This window comes from Vicia villosa, unplaced genomic scaffold, assembly GCF_029867415.1.
Source record: "Vicia villosa cultivar HV-30 ecotype Madison, WI unplaced genomic scaffold, Vvil1.0 ctg.000429F_1_1, whole genome shotgun sequence".
Taxonomy (NCBI): Eukaryota; Viridiplantae; Streptophyta; class Magnoliopsida; order Fabales; family Fabaceae; genus Vicia; species Vicia villosa.
The window spans coordinates 624843-642060 of record NW_026705205.1 but is presented as its reverse complement, the minus strand read 5'-3'; the positions used below and the strand labels follow the sequence as shown (position 1 = coordinate 642060).

The 17218-nt window shown below is 33.8% G+C and overlaps 1 protein-coding gene across 3 annotated transcripts; it reads left to right on the top strand.

Annotated features, from left to right (window-relative positions):
• The first annotated feature begins 822 nt into the window (after window positions 1-822).
• On the top strand, window positions 823-7140 carry LOC131628205 (uncharacterized). Of its 3 annotated transcripts, none has more exons than XM_058899067.1 (9): window positions 823-974; window positions 1463-1596; window positions 1698-2569; window positions 2999-3117; window positions 4681-5607; window positions 5695-5980; window positions 6294-6447; window positions 6550-6655; window positions 6746-7140. In XM_058899067.1, exons 3-9 carry the CDS (start codon window positions 1760-1762, stop codon window positions 6861-6863), a joined length of 2520 nt encoding a protein of 839 aa, XP_058755050.1. In that variant the 5' UTR covers window positions 823-974; window positions 1463-1596; window positions 1698-1759; the 3' UTR covers window positions 6864-7140. The 3 variants fall into 3 exon arrangements, with proteins under 3 accessions (XP_058755050.1, XP_058755048.1, XP_058755049.1); XM_058899065.1 differs by having other exon boundaries at window positions 6294-6459; XM_058899066.1 differs by lacking the exon at window positions 823-974 and adding an exon at window positions 1082-1315 and having other exon boundaries at window positions 6294-6459.
• The last annotated feature ends 10078 nt before the right edge of the window (window positions 7141-17218 follow it).

The window sequence follows — 17218 nt, the reverse complement described above, 5'->3', positions numbered from 1 at the left end:
CACCGACCATATTAATTCATATAATTTATATTATTATTATTATTATGAAAACTAGTATAAGATATTCGACTTCAAGAAGAAAAAAAATGAAACGTCATTTGTTACATTTGTTTAAAAATATTTTTGCACATTTATTTTTAATGTATTCGATCAATCCAACCCAAATCAACCCGTTATTTTTCAGTTTGTTTCAATTTGGAATTTATCAAAAAAAAAAGCAAATTCAATCCATATCAATTCTTATGTTTTTGATCAATTTAGATATTACATTTTTCTAAAATTGAACTAAACTAACCCGCGAATACCCCTACTTTAAGGCTGATAATTTTTCTTAAGACGTGTAATTTTCTCACGTACATTTAATTGTTTTGTTTTGAGTTTTTACTTGATTGATATATGATATGATATATGATACTCAATATCTAATTAATTGAAATTTCATCTGTTTGTTTATAGTATAATAATAGTAGTATTATATTAATTTAAATTTTAAATTGATCTTCATACCAAATCAAACTATTATAATATAATATGACCATCTTTAAAATGTTAGTTATATTTAAACTGAACACTTTATAATTTAAAATTTGTTAAAGTTAATATCAAATTATTCAATGTCACATAATATATTCATATTCAATTATTTCAAAACAAATTTTAATTTTGAATTAATTTATTACATCAATTTTTTTTATAAATTGAAAAGACCATTACAAAAAGTCTAATTTCGTACATAAATATTAATATTTATTTGATGCATATTTATTTCAACATTTATTATTTATTTATACGTTACAGACGTTTCCATGCAGACGTGTCAACTTTCATTTATTTCTAAACGCCGCTCTTCCCTCTCTCTCTCTCTCTCTCTCTCTCTCTCTCTCTCTCTATTCTTCCAATCTTTTTCTTCTCATTTTCGTTTTCAATATTCTTTCTTCCTTCACTGCTAGGGTTACGTTTTCTTCACTTCACTGGTACGTTCCTTTTCATGCTTCAATTCACATTCTTCTCAACCTTTCACGTTACGATTCGTTCTCTCACGCGCTTAAATATGCATTCTCGTCTTCATGATTCTTTTGCTGATTTCTGATTTCTGATTCCTCTCTGTTGTTCTTCAATGGCGATTTGAATCTTTTTAGATTTTGTTTTTTTTCTCTTTTTATTTATTTTATTTACTCAATTTTTGCTGTTTCTGAGTGAAATGGTGAGAAATGAATATTCAAATTCGTTTCCATGGAGTCGAAATGAAGAACTCCAGTTTCGTAAGCCGAATGGCTTTGTTTTGCTAAGGCTTACTGTGGTTGTTGAATCTGAGGTTGAAATGGAAAATTTCAGTTCTGGATATTTCTCATTCATAATTCTTAGTTTTGTTTGTGAATTAAGAATTAGACGATAAATAAGTGTTGATTAATGTAGCTTAATCTTCATTTTTATTTATTTATTTTTATTTTTTTGGATGCAGGGTGAAGTATAGTTGGCTGTAGTGTTGAATCTTCAATAGGAAACACTATAGTTCATGATTATTTTACTTGATTGGTACTTATATGGAGGATTTGCGGCGGCGAGGAGAATAATGTAATTAACTAATGTGATGAGGTTGGATTGAATCTGTTATTAAGATCTATTTCTGATTCAGTCAAAAAAGTGAAAGATTTGTTTCTGATTTTTTTTGTGGCTTTCCTTTTTATGAAATGCAGATTTTAATTCATTAAATCAGATAAGTTGAAGAGATCTATATATTTGTTAGTAAAGAATTGAAATGGCTATTGCTGGTTTGCACAGTGTGTCGATGCTGGATTCTTCTTTATTGAGGGACTCGCAGTCTCAGGCGTCTAGGAGGAGGGGAGATGGAAGAAGGGGTAGCACTCGGTCGTCTTCACTTTTGCACATGTGGCGAGAGATTGAGGATGAACATGCAGTGAGTCAAGTTCAAGGTAGCAATGGGTTGATTGCGGATCTTTCTTTAGAAGATACCCCTGATAGCCCAGAGATAGGACGGAGGCATGGTTTGGACGATGCTGTTTTTGGTGAGAATGAGTCGGAAACATGGTCACAGTCACAAAGTCAGAATGAATCACATGATGGTCATGAGGATTTAAACAATTCTAGCTGTGAAAATTCTTCTGTTTTTGGAGAAGTTGAAAGGGAAAGAGTGAGACGAATTTTCAGGGAATGGATGAATAGTGGATCTAGGGATTGTGGATCAACTATTTCCCGAAGAAGTAGCAGTCCAAGGAGAGAATGGCTTGGAGAAACTGAACAGGAAAGAGTGAGAGTTATAAGGGAGTGGGTACAAATGAGCAGCCAGCAGAGAAACGTTTCTTCTGGGGAAAACAGGGAACAGCCATGTGCTGAAATTGGTACACAAATTGAACGTGTGCGTGATGGATTTGTGGTTAATAGTGGTGGTGGCCAAAGTGAACATATACTGAGGGGTATGCGGAAAATACGTGGCAGGCAGGTTATGCTAGATATGCTTAAGAAGGCCGAGAGGGAAAGGCAGAGGGAAATTCAGGAGTTGCTGGACCATCAGGCTGTATCTCGTTTTCCCCATCGCAATCGCATTCAGGTTTGTCTTATAAATGGTTACGTTCTATGTTTCTTCATTTCCTTATACCATCTATTTATTAACTTACACTCGGTGATGGAGGTTTTGTTCATGTGAACTGGGTAAAAGACACAATTAGTTGTGTAAGACAGTATGCATTTTGTTTTTGTACTGAACTTCAAGGTGAAGTTGAAGATACCTTAGTCTAGGCATAAAAACATGTGTTTACTACAATCCAAACTCAAAGTAGTGTAGGTTGGTTGCGGCATAGAACGAAACACCAATTATGCAAATGTAATCGCACTTACAATATTTTGGAAAACCTAGGTAATGTAATAAATAGACATTCTGTAAATTCTACTCAAGTGAAACATAATTTAAAATTTAGAACTTGATTTATTTCCCGAGCTTTGAACTCAATTTGATAAACACTGGTCAAAATGTTTTCAGGCATTGCTTAGAGGCAGGTTCTTGAGAAACGATAGATCCACTGATCATAACAGGTCCACATCTGTAGCAGAAAGTGAATTAGGCCTATTAAGGCGAAAGCAAACTGTATCAGGTCTAAGGTATGTGTATTTCGTATGCTACTATGTTTATGACAATCTATTGATTATTTATTTTAATCTGTGAACTCTTTTAGACCCTCTCCCTCTCCTCCTCTTATTTACTAATTAATATCACTTTTTGCACACTTTTCTTGTTTTTTTGATAAATTGTGTATGCACCATTTCTCTTTAATTCACCTCTAACACAAATGAACGGTAGTGACAGATCTTCTTGCGGGCTGGGAGTAGATATGACTTACCCAAAATTTCCTTTTTCTTTAAAGATATATAAACACATTTTAAATGTTGTACATGTGTACGTACATGCATGCATATTATTTTTCTTTGTTATTTTGAAATATGAAGTGGCGTAGTGGCAAGGATAGGTCTTGCATCGTTGAGGTCTTCAGTTCGATTCCTGCACGCCTTGTTTTGGGTAACACCCAAGCCAAAATAACTATTAGTCCAACAAATAGTTTTTAAGTGTTATCTAAAGTAGATTTATTCCGTCCCGTTAAGCCAGCTTAGTTGGTAGCTGGGCAGAGACATCCGTTGTAGCGATGCGGGTTCGAACCCGTGACATCCCAGTTGTTCATCTTTAAAAAAGGTGAATTTCAGCCACTAGGATACTTGACCAAAAGAAAAAAAAAGATATATTCCATTTATAATGCCCCCCTCAATTAAATCGACCAAGCTCCGCCACTAACAAACTGATTCTTTTGTTCGGTGCACTGCAGTTCAATTGTCTTAAAATCATTAAGATTCCATTTTATTTATCACGGATCCTAATTCTTGTTCATAATCATCGAACCAAGCTCATAAAGGGAAAAATAAATTGATAACATTAGTTGTCCATTAAGCATTCGAAGTAGAATTGTGATCTTGAAATGAAGAAGGATTGTAATTGAGAAATAAGGTTGCATGTGAGGAGAACCATGTGAGAAAGTACCAAGATCATGAAAGTGAAGAAGATGCTGCAGTTGGAATTGGGGGATCTGCGACGCTGGGCTCGTAGGAGAAGTGTGAAAGTCGGGAAGCTAAGAGAGATGAGTGAGCATTCAAATACTGTTGGTTCAGTTTACTATCGTCCACCAAAACCATCTTCCAAAAGATTGGTTAATGAACTGTGCTTTAAAAATGCATGTTCTGTCCAGGAACTAATATCAATAGTTCAGTTATTTAAAAATTAGTTCAGTTCAATTCATGGTTCAGTATGGCTCTTTTCAGTTTTTTGAACAACCCTATTTTTCTTGTATGGATCAATTTGCCCAATAAAAAATGAGTGAATTCTGTCAAGTTTATTTTATCCTATTTGACATGGGCTCACGGCTGTGCCTTTCAACATTGGCCATTTTGTTAGGAAATGACTTATGGTCAGTGGAATGTTCGAAAAACTCCCACTGCTTTCAGATGGACGAAAATAATTTTAATACATTGAGAAATTGTTTCTATGTTGCTATTGCACTTAAAGCTACTAATCATTGTTCTGATTTGAGGTTGTGTTGTATTTATAATTTTGTCCACTTCATTTTATATATTTGTTTTATGCCGTATGCCAATGACATTAGCTTGTTTTATGAACAGGGAAGGGTTCTTCTCTAGAATGGACAGTACAGGTTCCAGTCCAGCACCCAGCAACCTATCTGACACCTCGTCAAACATTGATATTGATTTTAATACAAATGAACAAGCCGGAGAAAGCAGTTCATGTATTGTCGTTGGAGATAATAGTACTGGGATATCTGGTGGACACTGTCTAGAAGGAACTATATGTGAGAGTTTTGATTGGCAAGAATCTATTACTGCCCATGCAGAAGGAAATCAGTTGCAGTGCTTGCAAATTGAATCAGTAGATGGGCAGTCATCATCAGTCAGTGTTGTATGTGAAAGAAGAGAAGACACTGGGCAAAATGTTGATGTGGTGGCAATCAGAGATGACACTGGTCAAAATGTTGATGTGGTGGCTATCAGAGATACAGCTAATGAACTTATCCAACAAAGCTTACAAATCCATGATTCAGAGCATAGCAGTAATCAGGAATCCAGCGAGGTGCACATTGGGCAATCTGAGCTGAGTGATATAAGTATCGATGAAAATGATTCATTGAATCACAATGGTTATTCCGAGGGCAATGTTGTCGATAATGTTAATTATGGGTCCAGTGCTCTAGAAGGACCTATGGAAGATATTGTTGAAACTGAAGGAAATGGCTGGCATCAGAGTAACACAGAATGGAGAAATAACACTGATGAAAGTGTGGATGATAATCAGCTCAGCAATACCGCAAATGAGTGGCCTGAAAACATTTGGGCAAATGAAGATGGAGAAAATCCTCGTCTGCCAGAAGCTTCTGAAGTGTGGCAAGAGGATGGTGGCTTCCAAGAAGCGGTGGAAAATTGGTTGGGAGGACCTTCTAACAATGAAACTGCTCCAGGTGTTAGAGTTAATAATTTTTATTTTCCTGATGATGACAATGTATACAGTGTTGAACTCAGGGAGCTTCACAATAGGTATGTAAAAACGGGATATGAGTTTCTGCACCTATCATTTTAAAGTGAAAGATGTATCCAGAATAAATGGCTCTGTTCATCTTGCAGGAGACGCGTCTCTAATCTTCTCGGCAGTAGTTTCCGTGAGAGTCTTGACCAGTTGATACAATCATATGTTGAAAGACAAGGTCATGCTAACATGGAGTGGGATATGGAAGAAGCAACCCCTTCTGCTGCTTTAGTAGAACAGAACCTCGAGCATCAGAGGGGAGATCAGATTGTTGATCAAGAGACTACTATTAATAATTCACCTGACTTGCCCTCTTTGCATACACCGCCTACTCCACCTCTTTGGGATCAGCATCCTCATGATGATAACTGGCCACACAATGATGTAAGTAATCCATGTCTTGTAACTATGCGTTTGTGTTCTTAGGTGATTTTTTATAATAACATTCTAATAAATGTAAAAAGAGAGTCTTATCTGGTATTGATATCAAATGATTTTTATTAGTTAATTAAGGTCATAAATATATTTATATGCCAGATTATTTTATGGTACAACTATTCTAGGTAACAAATAATTGGAAGTTATGGGGTATAAGTGTATAACTTATTTTCCATAGAAGATATGGTGTTTATAGTTCATTGCTAGGTTTTTTTTTTCTCTGCATATACATTATTAATTTTGTGTATTCTTCTGACAGGATTTGGAGATGATTAATGACTTGAGACTTGACATGGCTAGATTACATCAAAGAATGAATAGTATGCAGAAGATGTTGGAGACATGTATGGATATGCAGCTTGAATTGCAGCGTTCAATAAGACAAGAAGTTTCTGCAGCCCTAAATCGCTCAGGTGATTCACCAGGTTTGTAATTTGTTAACCCTCCCATTAGGTCCTCATTTTAGTTTTTAAAAGAAATAAATCTCTGAGAAAATCAAGTTAAATTTATCCCAGGAATACATGAGTGCGATTCACCAGTTGACAGTTCTAAATGGGAATGTGTGAGAAAAGGACTTTGCTGTATTTGCGGCGAAGGCAATATTGATTCTTTGTTGTACAGGTACTATCCTTTTTTCAGTTTGAAACTTCTGTAACCAGTTTCCACCTCTGATTATTATAATCACCCAATACAATTATACTTTTGTTGTAGATGTGGGCACTTGTGCACATGTTCAAAATGTGCCAATGAGTTGCTTCAAAGTAGAAGGAAATGCCCAATGTGTCAAGCCCCTGTTTTGGAGGTGATACGAACTTATTCTATACTATAAATATTGACTTTACAATAAAGGTCATACTTAACAATATACAGGACTCTAACAAGTTGTATCTCTGGACGTGTCTCCAGGTACTCTTTTTTAGTTTTTTATTTTGTTACTGTGATTACTGTATTCATGTCGAGTACACCAAACCAAAGGAATACATGATGTGCCATATTTTTGGGCCATATAGTTCTGATATGAATAAAAAAGTGTATGTTGTTTTATTCAACTTGTTACATGTTTTTTTGAATGTCAAGGATAAATAGAGAGATCATGTCCTTTTTTATTTCTAGGTGGCTGGATGGTGTTTTATACTTATATATCAACCTGTCTCTGTACATTATGTAATTGTGATCTTGTTCTGAAGTGTCGACTCGACACTCATGTTTGGGTTGCACACTGCATATATCAAAATCAAATTGATTTGGCCCTGAAGTGGATTGCATGCCTGACTGTTATGGTCGGTATCAGAAGCTTATTTGTGATGTAATTTTGAATGATAATAGAGGTAACTTGAAATAATATCATATCACAACTAGAAGCAACCAGATTCATCATGAAAGATTATTTTGATTTTTTTTTAAATTGCTTTGTTGGAAGCTTTGGTGGGCAACATTGACATCAGTTTCTACGCCAAGTTTTTCACTTTTATCAAGCCAAGTAACTACTATTTGTGGAGACAATATTTTATCCCTGTTGTTGGTTTTGGAATATGACCTCACAACATCCAATCAATTGCTTTGGGTAAGGGAAATATATAGAAAACGAAGCGACTTCAATGCTGCATTAAAATAAAGGCAGGAAGTATTTGTTTAATTGCGGTTTTCCATCGTTTGCGTTGCACCCCAATTTTAAGAGAACCCCAATTTTAAGAGAATATCTTACTCTCTTGGGAGTTTTCACGCACCATGTGCGTTTCCAAAATACCTCTTATTTTCGGAGGTGTATCTTCGGAAGCATCTTATTTTTACTCAACCTTGATTTATACCTCTTATTTTCGGAGGTGTATCTTCGGAAGCATCTTATTTTTACTCAACCTTGATTTATTCCGTAGGTGTATATATGAAATCTCTGAATTGAATTAAATTGAAAATATTTTCAACGTTTATCAGTTTAAATTATTTTCGTAGATCTACATCTGGAAAATCTCAAAATTTGGCCAAAAAATAGTGCTTCTTGATGTGTATCTTCGGAAGCAGGATGCGTTAATGTAATTGCGGCAGATATCTTAGAATATTAAGAGATGAATTGAGATATTGCCAATTTTAATACGCGTTAATGTAATTGCGGCAGATATATCTTAGAATATTAAGAGATGGATTGAGATATTGCCAATTTTAATACGATAACTGGTTTTTGAGTATGACTCTGTAACATGTAATCAACGGCTTTCGGTAAAGGGAAGATATAGAAAACAAAGTTTTATACACGCATTAGAAAAATGAAATCGTTGCGAGTCGAATTTGGTTCAATTCTACTTGATAAAAATTGGATCAAAATTTATCATTATTTTAATCTTTGATTTATTTCAGTTAATATTCAATTATGTTTAGCTCAGCTCAATAGTTCAAATCAAAAGAATAATAATAAAAAAATGAATCCAGACGTACTCCTTTAACTTTAAATTCAAATATCAACCAAACTAGAAGATTAAACACGAACTAGGGTGATAATTGGACCCATCTTTAATGAGTACCGTTTAAAGTTACTCATGATAAGTACAATAAAAATGCGTAAAATGGATAGGGGCACGGCAGTTATCTACTAAATTAAGTAGTTATAGACACAGGTACAAGTAACTTATTATCATAACTAAATTAAACAGTTATGGATAGAGTATAAGTACCTTATTTATCCACTATGTCAATGTTTGTACAATATTTATTTATCAATTTATCAATTTTATCAATTTTATTTATTTTTATCAATTTTATTAAATGTATTATTATTAAACTTATATGTATTTTAATATAAATCTCTGTTTATTTTTTATCTCAACTATTGTGAAGAAGATATTCATATTCTATTCAATTTAGTTTTGATGAAAATAACGATTATTAAATATGAAAAAGAATAAGACATTGATGACAAATGTTGATCTATAATAAAGCTAATCAAGAAAGTTGAGCATTGAAAATTGTTCTGGACTGGGCCGAGCAGGCCCAGCTCCCCTGGCCAGCCGAGCAGGCCCAATATGTTTGGGCCCATTTCTCATTTACCATTATGAACGGGTCCACGCGAAGACCACATGAGTAAACGCTTCAGCGAAGGATTCGGTCAACCACCTCTGAGTCCTACGTCACGCTCATCCAGAACGTGAGTCACCTGCTGAGTCAGCCATAACAAAGGGTGTTCTGGCAGTTTCCTAGCACGTGGGCCTTCAACTGGATTTGGCCCAAATAGGAAACCTTGGCCCAACGCTGGGGGTTATAAATACCCTCTTTCACTAAAGGGCCAGATATTCATTCTCTACTTTCTAAACTCTTGCTCCTTCTCTGATTACTACTTACTTTGGCATCGGAGAACCTTGCAGGTACCCCCCATTCTGTTCAGCTAGTCAGATCCAGCCGCCGTGACGATCCACTCTGATCAGGTTAGATCAAAAATCAAGTGAAGAATTGAGATAATCGATCATGATTACTACTTTAAAATTTTGAGAATTTTATCTCACAATTCATCTAAAACCTTCTTACATCATTATGCATGAAAACACGTGAATTCTAGCTATAAAAGATATACTTTTCGATTCTGGTTTAGTCGTAATCGATTACAGCTAAGTTGAAATTGATTATAAATTTTCAAAATTCAAATCCTCTAAAACGTAATCGATTACGATTTCAAAATTTGCTCATTTTCACAAAACAAAATATTTGTAAAACATTGCAACGTTTCATGAATCTATTTTAAATTCACACATCTTCTCATAGAGGTGCTTAAGAATGCATATAAGATTCTATACATTAGAAAATAATTTACCTTTTCAAAAAATCATTTTCATACAATTCAAACACAATTTTTTAAGTGTTCATACAACTTCAATTTTTTGAACTTTTTGCTTAAATTTCAAATCATTCAAAAGTTTTAAAAAATATTATGAGAACTTAAAGTATACAAGTTTGGATTGTAATATAAAAAAAAAAGAAGATCAAATCATTCAACTTGAAATCAAGCCAAGAAAAATCTTACTCCCTCCGTTCCATAATGACCCATTTAGAATAAAATAGTGTTTTAAAATAAACGACTCATTTTAATTTTCAGTACACTTTTTTCCATTACATCCTCTAATTAATGAAAATCTATCATTTCCAATACATAATAAGTGGTACTATAATAAAAGTATTATTCTCTCTCTTACTTTTATACATTTTTCTTAATATGTGTGAAATGGTCAACATGGTCACTCATCATAGAACGAATGGAGTATTCGATTTCACTTAAGTTGTATGTTGTAACTTAGTCATCAAGTTTATGGTGATAAGTTGTAAAAAGAAGTAGGATTCTTTCTTTTTGTTTATGTATTAGAAGATTGTAAAGAGGTCTTGGTATTAAAAATTTAAAATGACATGAAAAACTATATTTGATCAATTATTTTTATTAGAAATGCGTGTAAACAGATATGCGTATGGGTACTTAGGTACTCATAGAGTGTGGGTACAAGTACAAACATTGATGTGCATGCGAGTATAGGTTCCGATATGAGAATTTTTTCAAATTGCGGGTATGGGAACAACTACTATAGTACCTTGCCCAAACACTGTCAATTACCATCCCTACCAATAACCATGTAGTTTATACTAGTTGTGTTGAAAAAGAATTACAAGTGTGAGTAGTGTGGGGAAGTCCCACATTGGTTAGGAATGTGGAGACTTGAGCATTTATAAGTGGGAGAATCCACACACCTATCACCTGAAGGTTTTAACTCCGAAATTGTGTCAATAAGTCCTTATAACTCTGAAGGTTTATACGAGGGATCATTACACTCGAAGAGTTACACCACAAGTTACACTTGCTCAATAACTTCATTTTAAATAAATATTTTTCAAAATTAACCGTTGGATTGAAATATACTGTCATATAGATCATATCTATAAAATTTGAGATTAATCTATAATGATTTACTATGTCGTTAAATTACATCAAAATTAACGTTATACGAAAGTTCATTTTGACGTTAATCATTAAATATTTTGATTAGAGCTGTCAAAATGGGCTCTGTCCATTGGGCTGGTCTACGAACCCTATATTTTATCTTGGGTCGGACCGCAAAAAACCTTTAAAAAACACAACCCTATCTTTTTGGGCTAGCCCACCGGGTCTATGTTTTTCATGGGCCGGGCCTGGCAGACCAAGCAGGCTTCGGACTGGCCCATTAAAAATATAATTTTATAATAATTTTAGTTAATTTTGAAGAAAAATATTGAACTAAATAAGTGTATGTCAATTGAAAAAGAAAAGTTAAAGAGGATGAATATATGTTTCAAGATGATATGGTTAAAAAAATAGTTGCGAGATAAAGAGAAATTTTGATAAGTATTAGAGATAATATTCAATTTTTCTCTACTTTTACATAGATATCTTCGTGGGATTCGTATATATGGATGTTGATTTGATGCATATTTTAAATATCACTTAACTAAGTTTATCATTACTCTCTACTTATGTTATGTAGCTTCTATCCATTACATCGATTTTATAAATTTAAAACTATGATATTGAAAGAAAGGCCTTACTATAACACCCCACTTTCCCATACGAATATATATATAATTATAAATACGTAAATAATCAGAGTAATACAAGTAGGATGTCACATCTTCTGAAACAATTCACAAAACATATCTTTGTTCAATAAATTTCATTAAAACAAAATTTAATAACACAGCGGAATTTAAAACAGTTTATTAGAACTCATGGCACTAAGCCCTCAACAAATAATTCGTCTCCACTAAACAGGAGGTCCGGCAATAAAGTCAAAATCAAGATACGTAACAATTTGACAATTAATTGAAAGGAAAACAAAACATAGCGCATCCCAACATTCCCGTGTTACGTATCAGAGCGACTCCTAAGACTCGATCAGGTAACACTCGAAAATCCAAGCACTACTCTGGTACCTGGTTATCTGTACTCCCGAAGAAGCACAGACGCAACAACAGAAAAGGGGTGAGAATTACATTCAATAAATATACGGTGAAATATCACATGTTTAAGGAGTAGTATCTACACCACACACCAAACACAATCACAAACGGATTCTCACACCGTCAACCACACAACAACATCAATACATGACATTACAATCAATTAAATGAAATGAAATGCAACTATCAACACTACTTGCATGTGGTACCAACATAGCATAAGCCCCCAACAGTTGCCATTTTATTAGAGGCAATAACAAGGCATAAGCCTTCAACAATGCCAATTCAGGCCAACAACAGGGCATAAGCCCTCAACGACATATGTATGCAATATGGACATCCAATCAACACAAACCAACAACACCAGGCATCAGCCTTCAACTCATTGCCATTAGGCTATCAACTTGTTCAACAACACGCAATTATAATTTCATCGCTTATAGTTAATAATCACAATAGTCAACATAATCTCATCACAACATTTTATGTCCAAATTATAAATTTTATAATCTTCCTATATCGGATTAACTAATCAAGAGATTTCAAAAAGGTATTCCTATTACTCAAGAATCGGGAGAAAACGTCACAAAACGGGAAATTCTGCGCACTAACGTAACCATACGCGTACAACTAGGCCATACGCGTATACCCCCTTGCCCATACGCGTATCACCAGAATCGGATTTGCACTAAAACTCTCCCATACGCGTATCACATCCTCATACGCGTATGACCTCTCTTCCATACGCGTACCATACGCATTCCACCAGAAGGTTGCTCTATGCTAGGACAGGACTGCATATCATACGCGTATAGCCCCCTGGGTTTGTCCCTCATACGCGTATGGCCCCAACCCATACGCGCATCATACGCAAACTGACAGAAAAACTGTCTTTCCAAGTCTGCACTCGCACCAGTTCGTTCTCACTCGTTTTCATCACTTCCAGTATGCGATTTCAGATCCAAAACATCATATTTTCACCTATTAGCTCACACCTTTCATCTAGATTCATTAACCTCTTATGCTACATCGATTTTACATGATAATAACTCAATTCCTACTCATCAAATTGGACAATTATACATTCAGATTCAGTTCCTCTTATGAACATAACCACAACTCATCCAACATCCAAATCTATATCATAATTCATCAATTCAAACCAGAATTTTCGTCCAAAAATCACACAACATTATCAGTCAAGAAGAATTATGTACAATGCAAGCCAATTCATACATCATGGAAGAAATCAAACTCATCAATCATAAAACCTAAAGAGGGGAAGGAACCCTCACTACCCTCTCATGTTGTAATCACCATTTAAAGAACCCATTCTCCCCCTTACCTTAGAATTGAGCTTTGATCCTTTAACAATGGTGGAAGTCTTCCTTCTCTCTAGCCCTAGCCTCTTTCGCTGTTTCTACGTTCTTCACAACTTTGCCAAAAGAATTATTCCTTCTAATTTTTCTTTATTTTATTAATCTCTTACTAATCCTTAATTCTGCTAATGGGCTTACTACACACCCTCCCAATTACTAATCACCTACTTGGCCCAAATAATTAATTAACCATTTTACTACATTATAGTTAATTACTAAACTAATATAATAATAATTAAAATAACAGTTTAAGCACCAAATACACCAAATAACTGCGTAATAAAATAAATATAAAAAACGGGGCGTTACACTGACTGGCCCATCGGACCACATGGCCTATTAGTAACTAGGCCGGACTCATTTTTAGCAGCCCATGAAGTAATCAGGTCGACCCACTTCAGCCCTTTTATATGTTTTGGCTACCGGGCTGAGCCGGGCCGGTCAATTTGATAACTTTAATCTTGATGGTATAAGAAACTATTATAGATTAATTTCAAATTTTATAAGTATGATCTATATGGTAGTATGTTTCAATCCAACTGTTAATTTTAAAAAATACTTAATCCGATGTTAAGTTATTAGCGAGTGTAACTCTTTAGATGTAATTTGATCCCTCTTCATATATATATATATATATATATATATATATATATATATATATATATATATATATATATATATATATATAAAATTAAATTTTTGTTTTGTTTTTATCATCCTCAATATTCACAAGTAAAGTAAGGTCTTGAGTTTTTTTTTTTTTTTAAAAATTTTGAAAATTAAAATAGTTTAGTTTTGGATATTTTAAAAATTAGTTTTAATTTTAGATTTGAAGTGTCTAGTCATACTGTTAATTTTTTAAAATAAATTATATGACATGACTAAGTGATGAATTTTTATTGATTAAGAGCGTAAAACTATTTTACACTCACTCTCAGTTCATTAACTTTTAAGTCAATAAATATTATAAATATGTATATTAAGATGATGGGCTGGATGTCTTTGTCATGAGAATTGGATTGACCCAATTTTCTCCTCTTTTCCACTAAGGGTCTGTTTGGTTCAAATGAGGGGGAGAGGATGGGAGGGATTTTAATGGAGGGAAGGGAAAGGGAGGGGAGGGGAGGGATTTTTGTAATTATATATATGTTTGGTTCAAACGAGGGGAGGGGAGAGGAGGAGAGGGATTTCGTTTAAAAATATGTTTGGTTCACGTGGGGAGAGGAGGGATTTTAATAATAATTTACAATTTTATCCTTGTAATTTTATATAAGTGATATGATATTCAATTGTAAAAATTTCATAAATATTTGTTTGGAAATAATATTTGTATAACTGAGTTACTAAAAAGTCATAACTTATACTATACTATTAAAAAATTGAGTACACTTGATTCGTATTATAACTCTCTACACAAAATAAACTATGCGTTGATAACAACTTTTGAATACATAAAATAAATTATAATAAAACACAAAAAATTATAGTAGTTATAATTTTATTAAGTAAAAAAATAATAAATAATTTGAAGGTGAAGAATAATTATAATAAGTTGATGGAAGACTTGGAAACAATAGATAAAAAAAATCACAAAAAGAAAAGTAGAAACATGAAAGAAAATAATATTTTTATAATAATAAAATAAAATTGAGGATATTTTAGTAAATATATTAATTTAATTAATATTAAAACTCAGATCCCCTCCCCTCCCCTCCGAATCCCCCCGATTCGGGGGAACGCAAAAAGTGTCATTTGGAGGGATTTTGCTCCCCTCCCCTCCTCTCCTCTCCTAAAAATTGAACCAAACACATTTCATTTTAAATATTCTCTCTCCTCCCCTCCCCTCGCTCTACCTCGAACCAAACACACCCTAAGTAGGAGTTCTATTGAAAATTCAGTGATCTTTCAATGACTTTGTCTTCTTTTTCGCAAACCACAATCAATCAAAATTCAGTCAATATTGCTGCTAACACAATGTTTAAACAAAAATTTATATTAAGATAAGCTTGATTAATCCAACTATTGTCTAATGTATGGAGTATGGACTCAACCAGGATGTCATCCACGTCCTCAATCAAACACGACGTCACATAGGTCTGCAAATTCCTTCTACAACAATCGGTATCAAAACTACAACTCACCTTGACCTCAGGCCTTGGTTGTTGGTACAAACGCTTTAAATATCTTTAATAATCAAGCCTGGTATCTTTACTCTAGGGCCACACATCGTGTAATTCATGATGCCACCATCCTTGCTGGTGTAGTCTCTTTACTAGGTTCATATCAGATCCATATTGAGAATAGGCAAGGTTTGCCTATTACATCCTATGGTTCTATGGATTTTTCCTCCGCTTTCTATCTTAACACATCCCTAAAACTGAACAATCTTTTACTTGTGCCCTAAATCATCAAGAACCTTGTTAGTGTAAACCGATTTTCAAGAATCAACTTTGTTTTCTTTGAGTTTCATGCTAATGTGTGTTTTGTTAAATGTCACAATACTTCTAAAATCCTCTTAAGAGGCTGTCTTAGGAGGGATAGTCTCTACAAGCAGGCCCGGTCCAAGGGGTAGGCAACCGAGGCCACCGCCTTGGGCCTCCAACTTTTATTCTATTATTCATTGTATGTATTATTCCAAGCAACTGTTTGTGTTTTCAACAAAATTAAAATACACTTTAATTACTTTGTAACATGCACAACATACGTACAGTGATTTGGACTTTTGGGAAATTGTTACAAAATAATTAAAATAATAATAATTACCATAAAAATTTAATTAATAGTATATATATATATATATATATATATATATATATATATATATATATATATATATATATATATATATATATATATATAGGCAAGCTTTACTTCATCTCATCTCATGTTACCGAAAATTTAATTTTATATTGGTAAATTAAAAATAGATTACTAACTATAGTCCAAATTAAAAGAATGAATAATAGTTAAATTAGAAATAAATAAAAATTTATTTAAGATTAAATTTTTTTTCCATTTAAGATTATATATAATAGTTATATTATCAACCAAAAATTATAAAATAAAATTACTTATAATAAATTAATATATAATTTAATTTTAGCGACCGCATTTAAAAATTCGCCTCAGGCCTCAATATGCATTGGGCCGGCCCTGTCTACAAGTTTGACAACCTTGCTTCTACCTCCCTTAAGCTTTGCATGTTTCAATTCACTCCTCTTCTTCCAGGAACATTGAAAGTGTTCATCCAGTAGTTAACCACCAAGCTTAACCTCTTTTTCTCTCTTGAAGACTCAAGTCAACTTGACTATTTCTTGGGCATTGAGGTTCATCATGTATCAAATGGTTCTCTCATTCTCTCTCAAAGTAAGCATAGCAAGGATCTTATAAGCGAAACTCAAATGTAAAATGCCAAAGGATTTTCTTCCCCTATGGCCTATAACATTAAGCTGACCAAAGTTACCTCAACAAATGTGAATGATCCTACAATGTTTAGATCCATTGTTGGTGCCATCCAATATGCAATAATCACTAGACCTAAAATCTCCTTTGTAGTAAATAAGTGTGCGAATTTATATCCAATCCTCTTATAGAACACTGGAAAACCTTAAGAGAATCTTGAGGTATCTCCAAGGGACCCTCAATCATGGTTTACTTCTTATTGCCTTAGCTGATGACACCCCTCCTATCACCATTACATGCTTTTCAGATGCTGAGTAGGCCTTTGACCCAGATTAGAGGAGGTCCACATCAGGGGCCGACATTTTTCTTGGCTCTAATTTGGTCTCTTGGTGGACTAAGAAACAAACACTAGTGGCTAGGCCCAGTGCTAAAAGCAAAGTAT